The sequence below is a fragment of the Megalobrama amblycephala genome, linkage group LG19 (genome assembly GCF_018812025.1).
Source record: "Megalobrama amblycephala isolate DHTTF-2021 linkage group LG19, ASM1881202v1, whole genome shotgun sequence".
Classification (NCBI taxonomy): domain Eukaryota; kingdom Metazoa; phylum Chordata; class Actinopteri; order Cypriniformes; family Xenocyprididae; genus Megalobrama; species Megalobrama amblycephala.
This window is the reverse complement of record NC_063062.1, coordinates 26,725,641-26,750,732: the sequence shown is the minus strand read 5'-3', so window position 1 is coordinate 26,750,732 and position 25,092 is coordinate 26,725,641. Positions and strand designations below refer to the sequence as shown.

The window sequence follows — 25,092 nt, the reverse complement described above, 5'->3', positions numbered from 1 at the left end:
CGACTTTTTTCTCATAATTTAATAAGTTTATTCTCAACATTTTATCTCAACTTTTTTTCTCAAAATTTAACGGCATTTTTCTCATAATTTAACGAATTTGTTCTCGTAATTTAACGACTTTTTTCTCGTAATTTAATGACTTTATTCTCAACATTTTATCTCGACTTTTTTCTCGAAATTTAACACGTTTTTTTCACGTAATTTAACGAGTTTATTCTCAACATTTTATCTCGACTTTTTTCTTGAAATTTAACGAGTTTTTTTCTCGAAATTTAACAATTTTAATCTCGAGATGGTTTTATTTTTTTATTATTTCTTGGCCCTAATCCTCTTCCGTAAAAGTGGCCTGGACATTCTTAAATCTTTTTTTTCTTCTTCTTTTGATCCATGGAAGAATGGCCTGAATAAATGATGACAAAATGTTCATCTTTGGATGAAATATTTTAAAATTTTAAAACTGTCTGCACTGTATTGTCAGTGCAGAGACCCACCTTTCAACCACCTCGATATCAAAACAGAAGCGTTTATCAATCGAGTCAGTCTTCCTCCTAATACAGGACTTCAGTCTGAACTTCTCTGGGGGATTTGACATGACACCATTCTGAGAAAAGAGAGAGATGGTGAGGATCTGATGCAAACAGCACCTCTGTTCCCACATGAGCATCTTTGTACCTGTTTAGCCGTGGGCTTCGCCTCTGTGTTGCACATGCTGAAGGTCTTGCTATCTTTCTCATATGTACAATAATGGCGTGTCCATGTGCAGCCCAAAGGCCCTGCAACACATGCATGAAAAGTGCAAATGTGATATATTTGCTTTGAGGTATTTGGGAAAACATTGTTCATTTGCAGCTCTTGAAAATCCTTTGGGCGATTTCTGTTTTTTACATATGTTGTATGTTGTAAATAACACAACATGATTTCCCCCCAAATATAAAAAAAGCACTACAAGCAATGAAATATATTTCCAACAACATAAGTTAGATATGTTAGATATAAATGCAACATGTGTGGACTCTAAAACTTCTTCTTTAAATGGGTTAAGTGCAACAAGTAGCTTTATTTAAACTTTTACTTTTTTTTTTTTTTTTTTTTTAGAATAGAACATTTATTTTATGTTAAAAATAAAATCTATGTACTAAATATGTATTTATAATTTGTATTTTTATCTGATATTTTTGCATTTTTTACTGAAATTCTTTATGTTTTGTATGATATTTATATATTTTGATTTTAAAAATGTAAAAAAGCTATATATTTTATATTAGCAATATATTTTGCATATAACTTCACTGAAATCTTCACTCTGTGTTATGTATCCGTCCACAAGATGGCAATGTTTTTCTTTCCTAGAACAGGTCATTCTCTGTTGTATCTGAAATTATTTGATGATAATCAAAACAAAAGTAATATGTTTACATGTGGAAAGCAATTTTATTTTGGTATTTCCTCTGCAGTGTGAAGGAACAGGAAAAAACAGGATAAGACTAGAGTGAGGTCACTTATGAAGACACATGAAAACCAGATTCTAGACCTGTTATCACTATGTTTTGAAAAAGTGTCTGGCCTGGAAGGCTACAGGCTGTCTGTCCTTCTGTTTGCTCATCACTCTTGCCTGAAAGATTAAAGACTGTCCATATAACACTCACGTTTCTCCTGGACATAGAGGTATCCCTCCATAGTCCACTGGCCCGGGGGCTTCTGGTCTTGATCTGCAGATCGAACTCTCTTCATCAGCATTTCTACTTCCTGCTTGGTGCTCAAAAAGTTGTTTCTTGTCTTCATCCAACAAGAAAACACACATATGCAAACAGATCATGGGAACCATATCTCAGTAATGCAACTGCCATTTTAAAATAGCCATTCATAACTGGTCTGACAGATGTGTATATATAAAACCATACATGGCACTGAAATAAGTAATTAGCATCTACAGTATATAAACATGCATAGGAAGCAAAAGATCTGTTCCAAAAGATTGTGACAGAAATGATACCACATACTGTACGTGACTGATTTGTAACACTAATATCATTAATGCTCATGAGCATCACATGCAATCAAGGCTCATTGACCTCTACATACACTTTTGCAAAATTTCAAAAACGCACCTATACATACAATTCAATGCAGTTTCCAGCTGTAATGAACACTAGTGTTAGTAAGGCATCAACCAATTTTAATTACAGAGGCATTTTATCGATTAATAAAGACTATTTGGAAACACTTTAGAATACTGTTCAGTCATTAATGAATAACTACACAAGAACAAATGAGCAACACATTATTAATCTAGTAACTACTATTAACTAACAATGAACTTGGATTAATGAAGTAATAGTGCTCAGTTGAATGTGGTAGGTCAATATAAGCTAATCAATAACTACTATTTTTCATACCTCCCAGAGGACTAAGAACGACTATATACATGTTCATAGTTAATGTGAATAATGCATAATGTGTAATTAACCCTGACAGCAACATAGTGTCGGCTCAGATCCGGTCCACATCTGGTCCGCGTGTAATCCACATGTACCAGATGTGGGCCGGATCTGGGCCACACCATGTTGTCTTTATTTAGAACAGCGTGAAGTAAAAAGCATGACAACTCTCTAGTCATTGCAGGACTGTGGCTCTCCAGGACCAACGTTAGCCACCCCTGCTCAATATTGTAATCAGCTCTGCAGATTTCAGCTCCAACCCTAATCAAAAGGTCTGAACGCTTGCTAGAAAGCTATGACAACAGCTTTTTGATGACAACATTACAGGATTGTTCTCCTTATAGTGGACTTCAATGGCCTCCAGAAGGTTGAAGGTCAAAATTACAGTTTCAGTGCAGCTTCAAAGGGCTTTAAACGATACCAGATGAGGAATAAGGGTCTTATCTAACGAAACGATTGGTCATTTAAAAAAAAAAAAAGCAACTGTAAATGCTTTATAAACACAAATGATCGCCTTGCACGTGTTCACGCTTTCCATATTCTTCAAAAAGCTTACGCTGTATGTCCTACGCCTTCCCTATTCAACTTATGGAATGAATGCAGCACCAGTTCCGTTTTTTATGTAAGTAGAATAGGGAAGGCGTCCTTCAACTGTTTGGAGGCCATTGAAGTCCACTATAAGGAGAATAATCCTGGAATGTTTTTATCAAAAACCTTCATTTCTTTTCAACTGAAGAAAGAAAGACATGAACATCTTGGATGACATGGGGATGAGTAAATTATCAGGAAAATGAATGGGAAAGATACTTCTAAAAGAAAGACTGCTGAAAAGTGTGCAGTTACTATTGTGCTTAATAGTATTGGATGTTAGTAGGTTGTTGGTGCTATACTAACAATGCAATACTCCAAGCACATAAAATACAAACCTTACAAATTCTGGATGACAGTCCAATTTAAAAAAATTTTTAGCTATAATTCTCAGCATATTTATAGGTGCCATTTCTCCTGACTGGACCATCTTAGTCATTCGCCAATATGCGTTATAGGATTCCATTATCTTCAAATGCTGCCTTAGATTTTGGCCAAAATTTTGGGAGTATAATTATACTGCCAATCATACGAATTAGTCTTCACACTGAAACCTAAAATACTGCCTAGCTAGGCAGCTCATCAATTTATAAAACAGAGCTTTAGTCAGAAGAATTTTACAAAAGTACTGTGATGGTAAACTTATTTTTTTTTAGTACTGTAATACTAGTGTTCTCCTTGTTGCCACAGCGATTGTTTCGTACACTCTAATGGATTTTAAAACATTTTCAACTCAAATCAATGTTTTACACTTGAGTAATCATTAATTTTGTGAAAAGTCATGTAATAAGTACGGAAGAGGATTAGGGCCAAGCAATAATAAAAAAATAAAACCATGTCGAGATTTAAGTCATTATAATGCGAGATTAAAATTGAGAAAAAAAGTCGAAATACAATGTTGAGAATAAAATCATTACATTTCGAGAATAAAGTCGAAATAAAATGTTGAAAATAAACATGCATTCGATCAGTGTCATATTGCATACCGATTCTCAACATTTTATTTTGACTTTATTCTCGAAACTTAATGATTTTATTCTCAACATTGCTCAAACCTATTCTTTGCTGAATCTTTAAGGCCAATTCACACCACGCCAACAGACGGCAACTGACACTTCGTTGGGTTTTGTCGGATCAGTGTGGCTGTCGACAATCTGGTGACTGTTGACATTGGTCTGCGTTTGTCGATGCAGTGTGAACTGGCCTTTACAAATAAAAAAGTATATTTGTATATACCAATTGTTTACTTATGTGCCAAGTAGCGTGTGATAAGCTGGATAATGTACATTCAGCCAGTTATTATCGCAAAATAAACCCTGACACAAGACCTGTCCTGATCAACCTGTCTGAGTTTATTTTTCGATAAGAATCAGCTGGATTTACTTTATTCCTTACTTAAAGGGATAGTTCACCCAAAAATGAAAATTTGATGTTTATCTGCTTACCCCCAGCGCATCCAAGATGTTGTTTCTTCAGTAGAACACAAATGATGATTTTTAACTCCAACCGTTGCCATCTATCAGTCAAATAATGGGAGTGAATGGGAACTCTAACAATAAGAGTCGAAAAAACGTGCATAGACAAATCCAAATTAAACCCTGCGGATCGTGACGACACATTGATGTCCTAAGACACGAAACGATCGGTTTGTGCGAGAAACCAAACACTATTTATATCATTTTTTAACTCTAATACACCACTATGTCCAACCGCGTTCAGCATTCGCTTAGTGATGTCTGATCGCGCTCTGACAGCGGCAGTGATGTCTCGCTCTCATTGAAGTATATGCGCGAGACATCACTGCCGCTGTCAGAGCGCGATCAGACCGCACTAAGCGAATGCTGAACTAGCATTATTTGACTGACAGACGGCAACGGTTGGAGTTAAAAATCATCATTTGTGTTCTACTGAAGAAACAAAGTCACCTACATCTTGGATGCGCTGGGGGTAAGCAGATAAACATCAAATTTTCATTTTTGGGTGAACTATCCCTTTAATGCACATGAATTTTCCCTTATATATAGTGCATGTACACCAGTTGCATTCAAATTTTGTCTGTCACAGTTTGCTGGAAAGAAAGGAAAATAAATGGCTTCATATCTTTTTTTGTCCTCTGGAGTACTGACATCACAACCAAATACATCAATGTGAATTATCAATGACATTCCTACAATATTAAAGGTGCTTGTCCTGCAGTAGTGAATTACTGTTAAGGCTAAAATCTCATGCTTTTGCAGCAGTGTTAATTTAGCGTATATATACCGCAGTGCTGGCATAGTGCTGCAGCACAGGTCTTTTGTGCTTTAGAACAAGCTGAAGTTCTGTGACACTACATCAGCTTAGAGCTTACTGTGACAGTGATGCAAAGAAAAGGTCAAAGGTCATGGATCGCAGGCACAGAGATGCTGACGAGCAGCAGGAAGTGGTTTATAACAGGCCAATATTGATCAAAGACACACAGAGCAGGTTACAGTCTAAAGAACAGAGGGCAAAAGGTTTTTATATGTGCAAGTCTCTTTTTGAACATCATGTGGCTTTACAAATATTTTCAAAAGTGAAAACATATTTTCGGTCAAATGGAGGCTAATGAAAAAGTGAAAGAGAAGCTGGATGACTCACAGGAGATTTGCACTTACATTCTGCAGGTTAAACTGTAGCTGTTGTTTGTAGGGCTCAAATTCATGGGCCAGCTCATAACCCTCATGGTAGAATGTGAACAGACCCTGTAGGAAGGCCAAGAGCTGCAACCCAAACAAGATGTAAATACACATTTCCATATTATGCCTGTAATACAACATGTCTATCTATTCCTGTTTCTCAGTGAATATTTTTCAATTTTTTGAGTCAGTTTGTAAATTTTCTGAATGGATAAAGGTGTCACATAACTGCTTAATCAAAAGACTTACACACAAAATTCTTTATAGTATTTCTTCTTTAAGTATTTTTATTATTAAAAAGTTTTACACAGAAAGAAATTAATAGTACTTTTGTAAAATATTTAAAACAATGTACACTCATATGAGATGAAGACTGCACTCATATCAGTAACTTAATAAAAAGTGTTTAATTTTACATGAAGCGGGTCACCTCATGAGGGCAGCCATGTTGAAATGACGGGCTGAATACAACTACCTTCATCTCTGTAAATCTTCCTGTTATTGGTCATTTTTACTGACAAAATCAATTAACGATGGCTGCCAGCAATGATTGTATTTCTACAATGGCACTGGTAACTGAAAACTTTTTCTTTTGCATATTTCTGCATTCACACCACTAGGCGTCAGTACAAGTCAGAATTAGGCTACATTCACACGACATCAATGACGGAAATTAAAAACGGAAATGTTTTTCCTTTTCTTTTTTTTTTCGCGTACAGACGACAACGTTGTCATACCGATCCCTGTTCGCACGGATCCGCGAAAACGGAAATGTTTTTCCTTTTCTTTTTTTTTTCGCGTACAGACGACAACGTTGTCATACCGATCCCTGTTCGCACGGATCCGCGAAAACGATTAAAAATGCTGCATTGTGCGGGACAGGCCAGTAGTTGGCGATGTCTTTTGTAAAGAAATACTACTCTCCTATAAATTGAACATGTAATACGCATGCACATGACGTCACCGTTTTCACAAATTCGCATTTTTGTAGTTTCAGCTCCCTAGTTCAGTAGTCAGGGCACTGATCAGGCCATTTTAAAGTCCCTGTAAAGTCAATTCTGAGAATTCTTTCTAAACACTTTATAAATGTTACAAATGTATTAATGAAACACATTACAAAGACTGTGAATTGTGTAATGCTTAATTGTGAAGTTAGAGCGTTAAACAGTTTTTCACCAAGTCTCTGCTTAGGATTTTTTGGGCGGAGCTAAAACGGGGGTCTGATGACGCACTTGGACCCCCGGCAATACCCCCTCCCCTAACACTGTATAACTGTCGATGACGCACTGAGCGTGGCGCCGCCTCTAACTCTACAGCGGTTCACTCGCTCAATCTCGAGTGTCATTACAGTTATACAGCCCTTTGCACATTTAGCTAGTAATGCCTTCGTCACGCAAATGCATATTACATGGTTGTTATAATATATAATATGCTCGTCTCCTTATTTAAATTTCCTAAAACGATGATATGAAGGATTCTAAAGTGATCGTTCTACACCGGATAATTTTACAAACTGCTGGGATTCACAGATAATCCGGTGTTTTTGGTGAATGTGACTGAACAGACCTCGGCCCGCTTCCCGCCTTGGCCTTCCTACCGTCCCACCGATAACCGATGATATATGGGGCCGGACAGAGTCTCTCCTGTCCCGGCCTTCATCCTCCCGTCTCGCGGCACCGTCATTTATCGACTCGACAACAGTCGGCAGTTCGTGCCCACCAATGAGTGTAAGTTGCCGAGTTTGCTTATGTTATAATTAGTAGGTAGTCCACAGTAACTCTATTAAAATTTGCAACCCTCTAAAAGATTATTTTTATATGCATCAGTATGTTTGACCAAAGTCCCTTTAAGACAAGTCATTTCACTCGGCGGCCATCTTTGAAATGCCTCTCGGGCATCCTGGGCATCATGCAGCTCCTATCTCTTTGAATGGGGAAACATCAAATTCTCCAAAACTGTTCGCCAACCTTACGATTAAATTTCATATTTGAAATCACCAATGAAATCTAACAACAACCGGCTCATAAATTTAGTTTCTAAATGCTCGAATCATGACAAAAAAAATGTATTTTTCAGGCTGGATCAAGCTAATGCGCATGCGCAGACCTAAATGCGCGTCTCTTCGGAGGCACGCGTCTGACTGTTTCTATAGAAACCGGTGATTCTAACGGCCGCTGAAGTGACGCGATGACTTTACCAGTCGGCGATTGGCTCTTATTTAGAAGGCGGGACTTATTCCGCCATATTGCGCGTTACACTTTCTCCCATTCAAAACAATACGAGTGACACGTCTTATGTTATTCTATAGTCTTTGGTTTGACTCATAGACTCAAGTCAGTTGAGACGGCAGCTCTCGCGAGTGGGTGTGACAGCGGACACGCCCCCAGCGTTTGAGAGCAGAGAGAGCTGCCTATTTATTCGAGATTTTGCTAACTTAAGCTGCATTCACGTCACCTAGTATTTACCGGAATCTTAAAATGACAACACGTGATGTTACATTCTGAGCTGTTCATTATGCATTTCCATGGCACCACTATCAACGCCTAATAAATCAATCTACAGCGGCCACGTGGTACATCTGGGAGCTTTCAGAAAACTCCCATCTTACAAGCTGTAATTACGAGCTCTACGAGGATGTGAACGCTTTTTACAAGCTAGAATCTTGTAACTACACGAGGCCGCGTGAACTCACCTTTATTTCATTTACTTGCAGATTTTTTAATCATTCAAATTTGGCTGGGTGGTTAATAACTCATTTTTCTGCAAACTCAGAACACATACTTTAAAATGACTTTACAGGGGCTTTAAGGGCTGTCTCAATCGCAGAATCCTTCAAGTGTACTGGATCTTCCTAAAAAGTCCCACAATGCACTACAAAACCCAGGGTGCATCGATGCTCACTATGTTCCCTTAACGGAAGTTCACGCGATATATGTTTTTAAAACAGAAACCGTTATTTTATTATATTTCAGCATTAACATACATCGTTAGACAGGTAGTACGAACACAATCTAGCTAACATTTATAATTCGTTTCCGTCTGAAATATTGCACTTACATGTAACAAGCAAAGTATTTGTCATAATGTACTTTAAATAACATTACAAGTAATGATGTTGTCAACAAAAATTGTTGTCATGTGGCCGGAAATAGAGCATCAGTGTCCCAATGTGTAGTGAACCAGTGTCCTTTACTGTTCTTACCAGTGCCCAAATTCGTGTACGCAATTTACTGATTTACGAGCTCGGGAGCTAGGGAACTGATTGAGACATACCCAATAACGGTATCGTTTTCAATTGTTGTGTAAATGAACGGCCAAAACGCATAAGAAGTTTTCCGTTTTTAGTTGAAAATGGCGTTGTAAAAGCTCCCTCAGAGAAGGGGAGAAACGATTTATTGTAAATATGATTACAACCCTGCAACCTCAAATTACTTAAGGAAGACATTTACTTAACTTAAAACACTTACTGAATTGTTAGTGCACAGACCGGATGTGGCTATAGTAAGTGCATTGTGCATTGAGTTATACATCGATTGAGCATTACAGTTTCCCATATCTCCCATACTTAAGGACACTGCAACAATTTGACTTTCTTTCTTTGAAGACTTCAAAGATGCTGATGTCACACCCTGAAACTCAATAGCAGACCAGACTGCAGTGCTTCTGGGAGATTAACAGTCGTTTTTTCCATGCCAGGTGATAAACAATGGATGCCCCTCTAAATCTATAGAGCACATTCTCTGGCTCACTTTACTGCGCACACTTATGCATATAAATATGCTTAATGCAGGAATGAGTCATGTAAATTCTGTCCACTGTTGTAATATGTGAGGTTCAGCTGTTGTGTATTTTATGCGATCTATCTGCTGAGTGGAGATTTAGATCAGTGTTTCCCAACCCTGTTCCTGGAGGCACACCAACAGTACACATTTTGAATGTCTCCCTTATACTTCTGGTCTTGGAGTTTCTACTAACGAACTGATGAGTTGAATCAGGTGTGTTTGATTAGGAAGATTTGGAAAATGTGTACTGTTAGTGTTCCTCCAGGTTTGGGAAACACTCATTTAGATGACAAACATGACTGAAAAGGACTGAAAAAAGAACAGAAAGAGCACTTCCTCTATGTTTAATAGCAGGAAACTTTCAATTATTGCTTCATATTAAGAGAAAGGATTAACTTTGTCTTACAGGGTCCTCCTAAAAATTAATTAGAAGAAATAAAAATAGACTCAAATGAACATACTGTTGACGTCCAGCAAAAGAAAAGAATTGGAAAAATGAACGTGGATAGCATCTCAGACCATTTGGTATTGCTGAGACGTGTTTGAGATTATATTGAGATTTCTGACTTTTGGTTGCAGTTACTATAGACTCTTAAAGGGATAGTTCACTCAAAAATCTTTTTTTTTTTTCCTCATCTTCATGTCGTTCCAAACCTGTATGAGTTTCTTTCTTCTGTGGAACATAAAAGAAGATATTTCGAGGAATGTCTCAGTGTTTTTTTTTTTTTTTTTTTTGCCAACATTCTTCAACAAAATATCTTTTGTTCCATGGATAAAGAAAGTCACACAGGTTTGGAATGACATAACGTTGAGTAAATTATGATATTTTTTCCATGAACTATCTCTTTAATAGCTCAGGGGTGATTGTGGGACAGGAAATTACAGCTGATGTTTCAGTAAGCTGGCATAATGTGATTATGACTTCAGTGGTCAAACTCTCCACCTACTTCCTGTTGGCTACAAATCCATTACTGACCAGATGGCTTGACTCTCATTACATTACACTGCATGATAGGCATCTGATTTTTCTCTTTTTTTTTTTTTCAGGAACATTTTGTGTACATAGGCTTTGTGTGTATTTGTGAGCTTCAGTTTGGAAACTTTATGTCTAAATATAAGAGGTATAATATGTATCACAAAGATCTTACCGGCTCAACAAATTCAAATTTCTTCTTCTCTTGAACCTCCTGGATTTTGAAGACGTATTCTAGCGAGGCATCATAAAAGAGTTGTCTTTCCTTATCAATCTGAGCGTCAGCCTGCAAATGAACAAAGAACGCCGTTACCCTAGAGACAGACAGAAAGCGATGACTGCCAGGCTTGTACGCTCATTTGGACGTGTTTGGGCTTTAGTTAATCATTACATGTGAGAATTTCTGGTTTAGCTTTGTGAGAATTTGTGTAACAACAAGTTAAACAAACGCATAGGAACATCTCTGAACAGCAGGAAAGAGGAATAAAGAAAAAAAAAAAAAAACAAGAACTAAAGCTTTTAAACACTGATGTTTTTAAAAGGATTAGTCATCCTAAAATGGAAATTTGATCATTATTTACTCATATGTTGTTTAAAAGACATGGCTTTCTTCTGTGAGTTTCAAAAAGAACACTAAGGACTATAAAAGTAGTTCATATGACTTGTGTGTTATTAATTAGTTCCAATTTATTGTAACTGAATGGAAAGAGTGGAACGTTTTTGGATTTTTTTATGCACATTTTTAGAATTTATGCCAAGTTAATATGCGATATCCCAAAATGTACATAAAAATAGGTGTATGGAAACAGCTTCAGTAAGTCTTGTGTACAGAAAGCAAGATATGATGGTAAGACACTTCTAATGCAGCAAACTAAGACTAAACTGCACAAGCACTGGTATTTCCTTTGGAAAATGCAAAACTAGACTTATTTGTGGAATGATTCACCTCTTGGAGAGCCGATTCCTTTTTTCTGGATGACAGGTTGAGATGTTTTTCCAGCGTGGAATAGTACTTTTCCGTCTCCTTATCAAATTTCTTCTTCCCCTCCTATGAAAAACAAATTGTTAATGAGAGATTTTTAGTATATATACCACTGGTGTTTATTATTTAAAAATGAACAAACAAACATTTTGTGAGAAGGTAAGTGTGAAAATCTTTCTTTAAAGTGGGACCCTCGTATTCTTGTGATGTTCCTCTCAGCCCATTAGGTGGCACTCTAATGCTTTATCACAGAGAGCCCGTTCTTGTCTCCTACTGATATTTAGGTACTGCTATAGAAAAAGTTTAGCCCATAATTGATATATTGCGTATAATTAAATATATTGTCACTCTGTAATGAAATGACACAAACCAAGCTTAAAGATAATACTTAATCATAGTTACAAGATAACAAGATTAATCTCTTTCTGTTCTCAGCAGACACAGCAGAGCAAATCACACAACATTATTTCCGTCCATTTTGAAAATATGCCTTTACTGCCATTTGAATGCAAATCTGGAAAAGTCTATGAGTCAGCTTTTAATAAATGAACATTTCCTGACAGATGCATGCAGACAGAAAAGGTCTGCATTAGTCTCAATGCTGACTCATTAATGGCACAGGTAGTATATTCTGTACCCTCTGATCGACAGGCTTCTGTTGAGTTGCACACAAGAGCTGTTCGCTCAAGCATACGAGTGGAATATTTCAAAATCAAACAAAAATATTCCAAACTTTCAGTCAAGATAATCAAATTAGAGCAACACAATCTCACAAAGTAGGCTCAATGTCATGGGTATTAAAAGTCAAGATGGCAAAAAGTTACTTTGCCATAAATCACTATCATTTTTGAAAGGCCATCAATGCAAATATGCTGTTTTGGCAGCACAATGGTTCCACCATTTAACATCAGGGGCTAACTGGACCATGCTGCCCGGCCAAATTCTGTCCCCTTGGCTGTGTCCGACAGCATACAGAGGTAAGAAGACAACAAGGCACGTCCGAATCCAATGATAGTGCGACATTTTGTCTACTGAGATGCATCTGATCAAATTTTGAAGACTGCATAGATGTTGCTGACTATGATATCCCACAATCCATCCTCAATGAACCTCAATGTGTTCATTGAGGTTCGATTCCTGAGCTTAGAAAAAAAAAGGCATCTGAAAATGGCATCTGCGGTTGGTGGTCAGTTTCTGTCTAAGGGTGTTTTCACACCTATGGATCGTTTGTTTTGTTCCGAAACAGGGACTAAATTTTTTACAATGTTGCTTTTTTTTCTTGGTTCGGTTCGCTTTCACATAGCAACATTTCAAAGCGTACCAAAATGCGTTAGGCAAGTCATGCGAGTAAAACTGTCCTCTTATTGGTCAGAATTTTCTCTGCGTCAGCCATCAAAATAATGATTGACAAGTTCGCTCCATGAGTTTATTGTGGCTTTATTTGTAACTGTCGAGACACACGCAAACACTTTATAAATGTAGCCGTCTTTCCCGCTTTTAAATTATACTACATATATTAATGCTGCGGCAAATTCAAACGCGCTCTCTCTCTTTCTCTCTCGGTCCGTCTCTGGTTTCCCAGCGCTGTCTAGTAGTAGGCTAACTGTTGTCAGTGTGTCGAGAGAGACCATATACATTTTATAATTTATAAGCAGAGCGGGGAAAGGCTTTGTCGGGACAGCATTCTCGCACGGAGAAGTGCAAATACACACCAGAGGCGCTCGTTGGTTTTCAGCTATGGTAAATAATGTGCTCACTCACAGAATCAGACACTACCGCTTTTTATATCAAATTTCCCGTTATGAATTATGACATCATTTGGTTCGTTGGTCCGTTAACTGGGTCGGATTGCTTTCACATCTCAAGCGAACCGCTCCAGAGTTCGTTTGAAAGCGTACCGAGACCACCTCTTCAAGCAGGTCTCGGTACGCTTGTTTGGTCCGCTTTTGGTGCGCACCCGAGTGCGATTGCTGCTTTCACACCTGCCCAAACGAACCGCACCAAAGGGGGAAACGAACTCTGGTACGATTCAACCGAACTAAATGAGGCAGGTATGAAAGCACCCTAAGGGTAAGTTCACACATTTCGCTTCTCTTGGTTCTTTTGGTCCTGATCAAAACAGAAAATTATACATTTAGTCCTGGTTCACTTAGGGTGCGTTCACACTTGTAGTTCGGTTCGTTTGGTTCATTTGGTCCGGACCAAAGAAGAAAAAAAAAAACATTTAGTCCTGGTCCGATTAGCGTTCAGATAGGCAATTTTATCACGGAACCAAAAGATACCGAACCTTCAGGCATAGGGATACATTCACAACGTGATTGGTCGGATTTTATGTAGGGATGTCCCGATCAGGTTTTTTTGCCCTCGAGTCCGAGTCCGAGTCATTTGATTTTGAGTATCTGCCGATACCGAGTCCCGATCCGATACTTCTATAATACATCAAAAAAAGAATAAAGAAGAGCGAAAAAAAACAGATCCAGGACGTTCCTTATTTTTTATTTAATTACAAACAGAGCACTTCTGTGAGGTAGCTTGAACAATCAAGTAATAACATAAATTGTTCACTTCACTTCACTTTAGTGCAACAGTAAATATAAAAAAGGCTAATATAAAAACAAATATATTTGGTTTGATTTGGGTATGCTGCAGTCTGTGTAATAACTAAAATAATGTTTATATATATCATATTTTCTGGCTAGTTTACTTTAGTTTTTTATAATACACCATACTTTAACCCAAACTGAATAATAAAAAACAAGTTTAAATGGGTAAATCTTCTATTATTATTTTTGATTCTTAATTTTCTTTTCTGTCATACTCAAATTCTTGTTAAAACACATTAGACATGCGTATTGTGTGCATTTTGAATTATATTTATTTTGTCCATCAAAAGTGTGCTTTCACTTTAATTGAGCGTCAGCAGCGCAGCGCGTGTCTCAATCAGCTCCCTGGTTCAGTAGTCAGGGCACTGATCAGGGTATCAGCCACATTTACTTTCATTATATACTGATTCACAACCTAGGGAGCTAGGGAGCTGATTGAGACACAGGGATAGACTCGGTGCCGAGACGATCGCGGCACTGCTGCTTACGCGACGCTCCTGCCTGGCGCTTTACGAGCTGCTCCTGCTGCCTGTGTGAATGCATCCGTTGGTTGACATGCACGCTGAAAAAAATATGCGCTACTCACGCGCCGCTTACGCTTGCAGTGTGAAACAGGCCTAACTCTGTGCCACCGCATCACTATAGATGTGTTAAAAATAATGAGAATATATATACATATATATCCGAGTCCTGATCGGGAGGTAACGTCCGATTCCGATCGAGTCTGAAACCACATGATCGGGCCCGATTTCCGATCACGTGATCGGATCTGGACATCCCTAATTTTATGACATATTGCCTATTTTGAGACAGAACTTACCGAACATCCAAAACAATGCTGCGGGAATCCCTCCGTCACACACACAAACGATCTGCCGCGTGGAGACGCGCGTCTGATGCCTGTCATGGGCAAACTCGCGTCTATGACGAGAAAAACCGACATGTGTGAGGATTCTGTCCATTTTAGGGTCTCGTCTTCCTGGTTTTGGTTTGTTTACATGTCTTTGGTCCATGTTGCGTTCATATATCATTCGAACCGCACCAGAGTTCGTTTGGAAGCGGACCGAGACCCATCTTATCAGCGGTCTCGGTCCGCTTGAATGATGCGCACCAGGATTCGGATGGCAGTGTTCACATATGTTCAAATGAACCGCACTAACCGAGCAATCGCACCAGGGTTCGTTTTAATCGAACCAAACATGACAAGTGTGAACGCACCCTTAGAATTCACACTGTGATTTTTAACACTGAACTGAAAGATACAAAACTAAAACAAAACTGCTTTCAATGTATATTTTGCGAAATGTATATTTTACAATACTGTCTAAATGCACTCATTGTATATGCGTACATATGATGGTACTGTATTTTTACTAGCTGAGAACTCACAAAAAGATTATAAAATGTGTCAAGGAGTCAAAACAGTACCAGAAATTCCTCCATTACACACACAAATGGTTTTGATGCCTGTAATGAACTGTAATGGGCAACTTTGACGAGAAAAAACAGGTATGCTTGAGCATTCTGCCCTTTTTAGGGTCGCATCTTGTGAAATCATGTCTGTTTTTGGTTCGTTTAGATGTCTTTACTCCATGTTGCATTCATATTTCAGTCGAACCACACCAGAGTTCATTTGCTTGTTTGGTTTGCACCAGGGTTTGGATGGCAACGTTCAAAATTGTTTAAATGAACCACGGCAATCACACCAGAGTTTAATTGATCCAAACCTGCCAAGTGTGAACACACCCTAAATGTAAGTTTTTGACCAACTTTATTCTACTTTTGATGTTTTTTCTAGCTGAAAATTAGTAATTAAACATTCTCTTAGTTACTGTATCACCAAAACTCTCTATTTTGTTATGCTACCTGAAATATTTTGTAAAGTACCTTTGTGTGCAAATGTGACCTGCAAAGTTATTGCCTGATAAAGCAGCAAGACAATGGCTGCGTCCGAAAACCTAGGTAGCTGTCTTGCTGCCTCGCTGTCTTATAAGAGAATGACTTGTACGGCAGCGTTTGTGCATCACGAAACTGATTTCGGACAGACTTCTGAGGCAGTGTAACAGTTTAATGATCTACAGCAATATAGCGCGAGTTTTGGTGAGAACTAAACAAAGATTTAATTACTACAGTAGTAATTTCTCGATAGAAATGATATCAAAATTGAAATATGTTGGTCAAAATCGTACATTTATTCACAAACTGAGCAGCAAACGCAACTTTCGGACGCCATCTTTATTTTTCTAGCTCAACTGTCACAGAATGGGAAGCACAGGATTGTGGGATATCTAAGGCAGCTAAGGATACATCTATGCTTCCTTCAAAAATTGATCTGAGGAAGGTATCTCATGAGACAGGAAGTGAAGCTAACATTGGATTCGGACCTGCCTTGATGCCTTACTACCTTGAAATGTGTCCTCAGAAGGCAGCATTTTCCAGTTTTCGGAGGCAGCCAAAAAGTCAGCTGTATAGTCCTTCAGTATTCAAAGAATTTTTTTCCCACTTCAATTACACTGACACCTGTTGGAGTGGAGGCACCATCACACATTTTTTATTGTAGAAATACACAGGTAAAAAAAGTAAAAATATTTACATGCATATTTGTAACACATGACTATAATTGGTAGTGTCTGATAATAAAGGGGTTGCTGAGATAAAGTGAGTAGTATTTAGCCTGTCATGTGATCTCAACATGGCAGCCACTATAAGGAGCTGACCCACATTTTAAATAAAACTACTGGGGGTTTTTTTTCAGTGGAAAACTTTACCTAGTGCACATTTTATAGGCTAGCTTTAGATGAAAACAAAGAGGTTGAAGAGTAAAAAAGAAATATGAATGAAGAAGAGGAGAATTTTGAATTTAAAATTTGGATATCTATCTGCTCCTTCCATTCCCTGTCACAAATCACAAGATAACTAACTTCACAAGAGGAGATGAATTTTCACAGGAGAATCCACAACACTGAGCCCTCCGAAGGCCCTGACTCCATTCAGTCTGTTTTCACACCTGAGTTGTCTGCCCGAGGCCTTTCATGCAGCGATGCAATACTTGGATTCTACGGTTATCGCAATATTCAAAGGTCATATGTAAATTTTAAAGTGCTCTATTTCTTTGCAGCAACTCAAGTGCTGTTCTGAGTGGGAGCATGGGAGATGACAGAGGGTTTGTCTGGACCACTGTCAAAAGAAGCAAGCTGGTTTGTTTGAGCCAAACGCAAGAGCTTCAACCATGCGATCCCAATAATTTTCGAACACCTCACTACTATATCTATAAAAAAATGTGCAAAAAGGCCCCAAAATGCAAGCAGAAGTACTAGATTTTTACATTTTCTTAAGAAAACATACAGAAAAATGTGCAAACCGAACACATGCAGTAACAAACACACAGTGTTCCCCAGGGTTCTGTCCTTGGACCTTTACTTTTCATCATCTAGATGTTTTCATTAGGCAACATTCTCCATCATCATAGCTTTAAATTCCATTTCTACGCAGATGACACCCAACTTTACATCCACTCTCAATGCACTGCTCCTTTCCCCACCAACTCCATATCGGTTTGTATTGGTGACATAAATGCATGCATGACCAATATTTTTCTCAAACTCAACACTGATAAAACTTCTTTTTGGTTCCCCTCAAATTATATCCTGATTCTTTGTTGACAATGTTAATATCACTGGAGTCTTGGTTTGAAACCTGGGAATAATCTTTGATCCTTCTCTCTCCTTCCTTCCTTCCTTACATTTCCTCACTTACCAAGTCTGCCTTCTTTCACTGTAATATCACTTGTTACCATCCATTTTTAAATATCAATGATGCTGAGATCTTATAGTTCATGCTTTCATTATTACTCGCCTTGACTACTGTAATTCCCTTTTCTATGGCTTACCCAACACAACAATAAATAAGCTCCAATATATTCAGAACTCCATAGCTAGGGTCCTCACATATACCAAGAAATCTTCCCACATTACTCCTATTCTACACAGACTATCTGTTCACTTTCGTATTCAACACAAGATACTTCTTATCACATTCAAAGCCCTCCATGGCCCCCCTCCCCATATATTTCTGATCTCATTCATACCTACACCCCAGTTCGCACACTTGGGTCCTCTGATACCAATCTGTTGTTGGTCCCACGGCACAAACTAACATTGTTTGTTGGAAGGGCCTTTTGTATCTTTGCCCCCACACTCTGGAATTCTATTCCCCAACACATCCACGACCTCTTATCATTACATGATATAAAAACCCACCTTAAAGCATATCTTTTTGCTTCTTGTTTCTCTGATCCCTAAATATATGATTGGTTTCATGTTATGTATGTTATATTATCTACGCTCAGTGTAACTGTGTTGCCTCTTTGCCTGCTTTCGTGTTTACTTTTTTATCATATTGTAAAGCGACCACGAGTTTGCAGAAAGAAACTCAATAATATATTAAATAAACTTATTATTATTACTGCATATTGAAAAAAACAAAAAACAATATAGTAATATGCTATTCTGAAAAGATCAATAGTTGTAGTTATACACAGTCATGCAGTGAAAGGAAGCAGCCAGTGAAACTCGAACTCGTGTGTATTTTCATTCCCATGACCCTTCATTAACCCCTGACTCAGTATAACGGCTACTGATATGATATAGCTAAAAAGTGCACTTTAAAGGATTAGTTCACTTTCAAATAAATTTTTCCTGATAATTTAGTCAACCCCATGTCATCCAAGATGTTCATGTCTTTCTTTCTTCAGGCGAAAAGAAATTAAGGTTTTTGATGAAAACATTCCAGGATTATTCTCCTTATAATGGACTTCAATGGTCTCCAAACGGTTGAAGGTCAAAATTACAGTTTCAGTGCAGCTTCAAAGGGCTTTAAACGATACCAGACGAGGAATAAGGGTCTTATCTAACGAAACGATTGGTCATTTTCGAAAAAAAAGTAAATGTATATACTTTATATAAACAAATGATCGCCTTCCAAGTGGTTATGTCAAAACTGCACTTTCGTATTCTTCAAAAAGCTTACGCTGTATGTCCTACACCTTCCCTATTCAACTTACGGAAAAAATGGAACTGGCGCTGTGTTCGTTCCGTAAGTTGAATAGGGAAGGCTTAGGACATAAAGCGTAAGCTTTTTGAAGAATACAAAAGTGCGGTTTTGGCGGAAGCACTTGGAATGCGATCATTTGTTTATATAAAGCATATACATTTGCATTTTTTTTTCCGAAAATGACCAATCGTTTCGCTAGATAAGACCCTTATTCCTGGAGGCCATTGAAGTCCATTATAAGGAGAATAATCCTGGAATGTTTTCATCAAAAACCTTAATTTCTTTTCAGCTGAAGAAAGAAAGACATGAACATCTTGGATGACATGGGGGTGAGTAAATTATCAGGAAAATTTTATTTGAAAGTGAACTAATCTTTTAACAACAGTGCGCCACAACGCAATTTTTGTGACAAAATAATCACAGTCCTGCATCCTTCGCACTGTCAAATTTCTGACCATAATCAATAAATAATTTCATGACTGCATCTTTAGACACTTCCTCTACTGTGTCCAGAAGAAGAGAAAACCTTTCCAGAGGAAAATATAGTGTCTATATCTTGACAGACTCCTATGGGATAAGAGTTAAATAATAAAACAGACAAATAAATGAATAAATATATTAGATAGTGTGTTGACAGCCAATAAATTTCCCTTCGGGTTTGTTTACTTTTATGAGGATGACAGTGGAATACAATATACTGTATCTTTGGGCTTGATTACTTTTTTTGTGAGCTGAATACCACAAAAAAAACCCTGGATGAAACACACAAATTCTCTCTCTCCTACACAAATACAATGAGAAAGAGACAATCAGAGACTTAAGAGAATTAAACTGAAATGCTTGAAATGCTTTGGGATTGCCCCATTACCATTTTAAATCAATGAAGTCAAGAATGTTTGTTTATTTTGATAATGATAATGGTTAATTTGATAAGAATATCTGCAATAAAAAGACTGTAATACTATCAACTCCATAAAAAGTCCACAAAAAAAACTTTAGAGCTTGCTTATAAGTAGGTTCATACAGTACCTGCATTCAGATTAAAAAACTGAACTTTGCAAAATCGATTCGAATATAGTAAAATGTGTTAAAGCCATACAGAGGAATCACATTCTTATTAATTTAAAAAAAGAAATTGTAAATACATAATTTTACAAATTGACAATTAGACCTATTTTAAACATTCTAATAATGTGTAGTCACACGCGATGAAGAATCCAGTCATATCAGTGGTCAAAAATAGATTTTGATTTACCAGACAGTCCAGAGTATGGGGGGAAATAAATTCTGCAAACAAGCAGTCTCTGTTGGAGCAAAGAAACAAACTACATTGACCTGTAGATCCCACGCCACAGAGTGAGGATAAACGACAGGACCTCAAGGGCCTTCCACAAACACACAACAGCCAAAGCCACCACACCAGGAAATGCCTTAGTAGTCCAACATACAGCGGCTCCATCCACAAACACTGCACTGAGTTATGGAGAGAGATTGCGGCAAACCGGCTTCAAACTAGCAGGAAACAATGTAATATGCTGGGAATGTACATTTTGATTTATGTAGTAAAGGACACAATAAAACAGATAAAAAGTAACTGACAATGAGTCTCATTCACTAATAATTGTGTATTTACATGCACAGGAGAGCTTCTGATGAAAAATCTCTGTATGATTCACAACATGTTTATTTGTTCTTAATCTCCTTCTAGTGTTAGTGAATTTGGAGTATTCTAAATGAGTGGCCGTATACAGAAGTTAGTCATTTGCATAAAACATGCCCAAACCATTTCCACACAACCTTTCGTCAACTTTTATCAAACATATGCCGCTCTCTGCAGACGCGCCAGATCCTTGAGCAATGCTAAGTGTGTCATTCTCAAAACCAGAACAAACCAAAAATGCTTTTTGCGTATGTGTAGTTTCAGTTACAAAAGTATGAAAGTTTTTGGTGAATCATGACTTGTTCATAAAAACGTTCATACGCAGATTTCACGCACAAATGTGTGCGTACGCATACTTAGTGAATGAGACCCAATCTATCATGCTTAAATGCCAACAGGGGTCAACCTAAAATCCAATACAACTGGAATGAATAAAAGCTTCTTTAAATGTAACAATAAAACAATTAATAGTGCAACTTTTAAATCACAATTTCATATTTACTAATTCATTTTCTTAATTCATATGCCAATTGAGGTTAATTTTTTTTTTCTTTGGCACAATGGCCACAGACACATTTGATCAAAATTAAGGGTTTTTTGGTAATTTGGAATGAGGAATACATTCTCTTTGTTTCGCTTGTCAGGAAATTAGAAATACAAAAAAAAAAAAAAAAAAACAGTTTTACTGAATCATATGTTATCACTAGCAGATAACTCCCACAATTTAGTATGATTTTGTTTATATCAGCAGCATTTGTATGAGAAAGCATTTGAACGTTGGATGTGCTGCGTAGGGACGTGTCGAGACCAATCGGAAACTGTTTTGCAGCTGGAGTGCACTTTGATTGGTTTGATCGCTCAGATTGACAGGCTTTGATTTACCATGCGCCATATAATAGGAGCAAACATCTGAAACAATGCTGGAAGATCATTACTAGTCCACCAGGAACTTATTAATTGTTTATCACTTGTTTGCAGGGTTTATGGACCCTTTGTTAGTTATGTTTCGAAATAAACCACTAGACGATCTAATCAATTGAATGGCTTGAAGACATTAAATAGGTACAGAATCCATAACTACGGCACGCTCGGTTCATTTTTCCTTGTGTGTCTGCTCTTTTTGACTCTAATGATGACCTTACCTAATTGAACAAAACCAACGGTTCAAAAACAAAAATAAAAGTGAGGAGAGCAACGTTATACATTTTGCCGTCTTATCCTGTGCCATCGTTAATGGAGTAAACAGCTGCTGGTTTGATGACGCAAACGAACCACGGGTCGGACCCAAATAATATAATATGAACACAGTCCAGTGGGGGCAAGGGGAGGGGGGAGCAATCGAACTCGGGTTCGGTTCATGCAATTGTACCAAGTGTGAAAGCACCCTTAAAGGTGCCCTAGAATTAAAAATTGAATTTACCTTGGCATAGTTGAATAACAAGAGTTCAGTACATGGAAATGACATACAGTGAGTCTCAAAAACCGTTGTTTCCTCCTTATATAAATCTCATTTGTTTAAAAGATCTCCGAAGAACAGATGAATCTCAACATAACACTGACTGTTGCGTAACAGTCGGGCTCATTAATATGTATGACCCCAATATTTGCATATGCCAGCTCATGTTCAAGGCATTAGACAAGGGCAGCCAGTATTAACGTCTGGATCTGTGCACAGCTGAATCACCAGACTAGGTAAGCAAGCAAGGACAATAGCAAAAATGGCAGATGGAGCAATAATAACTGACATGATCCATGATTACATGATATTTTTAGTGATATTTATAAACTATCTTTCTAAATGTTTCGTTAGCATGTTGCTAATGTACTGTTAAATGTGGTTAAAGTTACCATCGTTTCTTACTGTATTCACGGAGACAAGAGACGTCGTTATTTTCATTATTAAACACTTGCATTCTGTATAATTCATAAACACAACTTCATTCTTTATAAATCTTTCCAACAGTGTAGCATTAGCCGTTAGCCACGGAGCACTATCAAACTCATTCAGAATCAAATGTAAACATCCAAATAAATACTTTACTCACATAATCCGATGTATGCATGCAGCATGCATGATGAACACTTTGTAAAGATCCATTTTGAGGGTTATATTAGCTGTGTGAACTTTGTTTATGCAGTGATAGAGTCGAGAGCTCGGGAGGGGGCGGAGAGCGCGAGCAATTAAAGGGGCCGCAGCCTGAATTGCCGCATTTCTAATTATGCCCCAAAATAGGCAGTTAAAAAAATTAATAAAAAAAAAATCGATGGGGTATTTTGAGCTGCAACTTCACAGACACATTCAGGGGACACCTTAGACTTATATTACATCTTGTAAAAAACGTTTAATGGCACCTTTAATTTGATGTCAGCATCACACGCATGTGTCGTGCTGCTCACATGAACAGCTTTGGCCAATACTGAGCCGGCGTTCGAATGTAAACACAAAAGTGCTGAACTGCGTTTACTGTGTCAACTGCATACGAGTCTGACAGGGTAGAGAAGAATTTGTTGAATAAAGTTGTTATTTTTGTTTTTGCGCACAAAAGTATTCATCTCGCTTTATAAAATTAAGGTTGAACCACTGTAGTCATGTTGACTATTTTAACAATGTTTTTAGTACTTTCCTGGACCTTAAATGACAGTAGTTATGTTGCTTTCTACTGGGGATAAAAAAAAAAAAAAAAACCTCTTGGATTTTTATTAAAAAATATCTTCATTTGTGTTACAAAAATGAAAGAAGGTCTTACAGGTGTGGAATGACATTAGGGTGAGTACTTAATGACAGAAATTTCATTTTTGGGTGAACTAACCCTTTAAATTATTATCAACAATTAATAGATAGTTAACATTCACTAGTTCACATCATGCAAACGGACCAAACTCTGAAAAAAGGTGCACACCAAAAGCGCTATTGTGAAAGCACCCAAAGCTGCATAGGGGTTAAGTAGAACTTTGTGAATGGCACACATTCAAAATCTGTGGAAATGTTATGCTTCTACAGGAACAGAATCAATGCAGGGTGACCCATAAATCAGTAAGTCACGCTACCCAGTGTGATTCTGTTCTGTTGTCCCAGCAGGGCTTCTGCTGACCATCAGGGCTTTGTTTCAGACTTTCAACAATTTACTGCCATCCTCTACTGACTTGACCTCACGTGACCTCTCATGCTCATTGGGGCAGTCTGAACTGCAGCCAGGTTAAAGACCACTGTGCCATGGAGGGGGCCCTGCATGACAGACAGACTTCAGATCCCCCACAGAGTGACAAAAAAGCCAGGCAGACAAACATATGTGCATGAGCACACACACACACACACACACACACACACACACTCACAGAGAATCTTGGAGCCTGCGGAGCCACCTGGCCAGACAGGCTGATGGCACAGATTTTGAGTGATCACTGCCTCAGATACTGACAGCTCCAAGGGGAAACAAACCAACACCCCCAGGGGTGCACTGCACAAACAGCCCAGGCTCTTATGCTTTCTGCTTTTAGGAGTCATTAGCCAATATTCCAATTTTGCGAGCTTGGTGCCAAGTCTAAACAATTGTGATGGAATGTCTTGCCACTGTTTCTAACACTCTGATAGAAGTTCAATGAAAAAATATGATTGGATCAACTTACTAAGTACCAGAAGAGGAGAGAAGAGAGGAGACAGACTGATAAGATGAGAAGGGAGGACAATAAGAGAGAGAAGAAGAGAACACAAGATGAGACAAGAGAAAAGAAGAGAGAAGATGAGAGAAGAGATGATGAGATGAGAACAGACAAACTTAAGAGGAGAAGAGAGAAGAGGAGACAGAAAAAGTGATGAGACATTGGGCCCTATTTTAACGATCTGAAACGCAAGTGTCAAAGCGCGAAGCGCAAGTAACTTTGTGGGCGGGTCTCGGCGCTGTTGCTATTTTCCCTGCGGGATAAATGGCTCTTGCGCCCGGCGCAAATCTAAAATGGGTTGGTCTGAAGTAGCTTCATTATTCATAGGTGTGGTTTGGGCGTAACGTGAAATAAACCAATCAGAGTGTCTTCTCCCATTCCCTTTAAGAGCGAGATGCGCTCGCGCCATGGCGGATTGCTATTTGCATGGCGTACACGCGATGAGTCAGTTAATATATATGTGTGTGTGTGTATTGGCACGATTGTTCAATTAATTAGCCAATTTCGTTCATCATTATAAGTAGTAATAGGCTGAATTGAAAATAGGTAGCCTAATTCTAATACACGCAATGACTATTCATCATTACATTTTTATATTTATGTACACAATAATATTCTTTTACACTGTAATCCTTTTGTTTTTAATATTTGGCATGTTTGTGTGATGCGCATCCCTGTGTGTAATAAGCAAAGTCAA

At 38.0% G+C, this 25,092-nt stretch overlaps 1 protein-coding gene across 7 annotated transcripts in view; it reads right to left on the bottom strand.

Moving 5' to 3' along the window:
- LOC125254769 (rho GTPase-activating protein 42) overlaps nt 1-25,092 on the bottom strand; it is a 186,378-nt gene that overhangs the window by 46,019 nt on the left and 115,267 nt on the right. For all 7 annotated transcript variants that reach the window (XM_048169571.1, XM_048169572.1, XM_048169575.1 and 4 more), the window contains 6 exons: nt 11,385-11,486; nt 10,614-10,724; nt 5,663-5,767; nt 1,647-1,776; nt 673-773; nt 492-601 (listed from right to left, as the gene is read on the bottom strand). In XM_048169571.1, the coding sequence (XP_048025528.1) occupies nt 492-601; nt 673-773; nt 1,647-1,776; nt 5,663-5,767; nt 10,614-10,724; nt 11,385-11,486 (659 nt within the window). The remainder of the gene's footprint in view (nt 1-491; nt 602-672; nt 774-1,646; nt 1,777-5,662; nt 5,768-10,613; nt 10,725-11,384; nt 11,487-25,092) is intronic.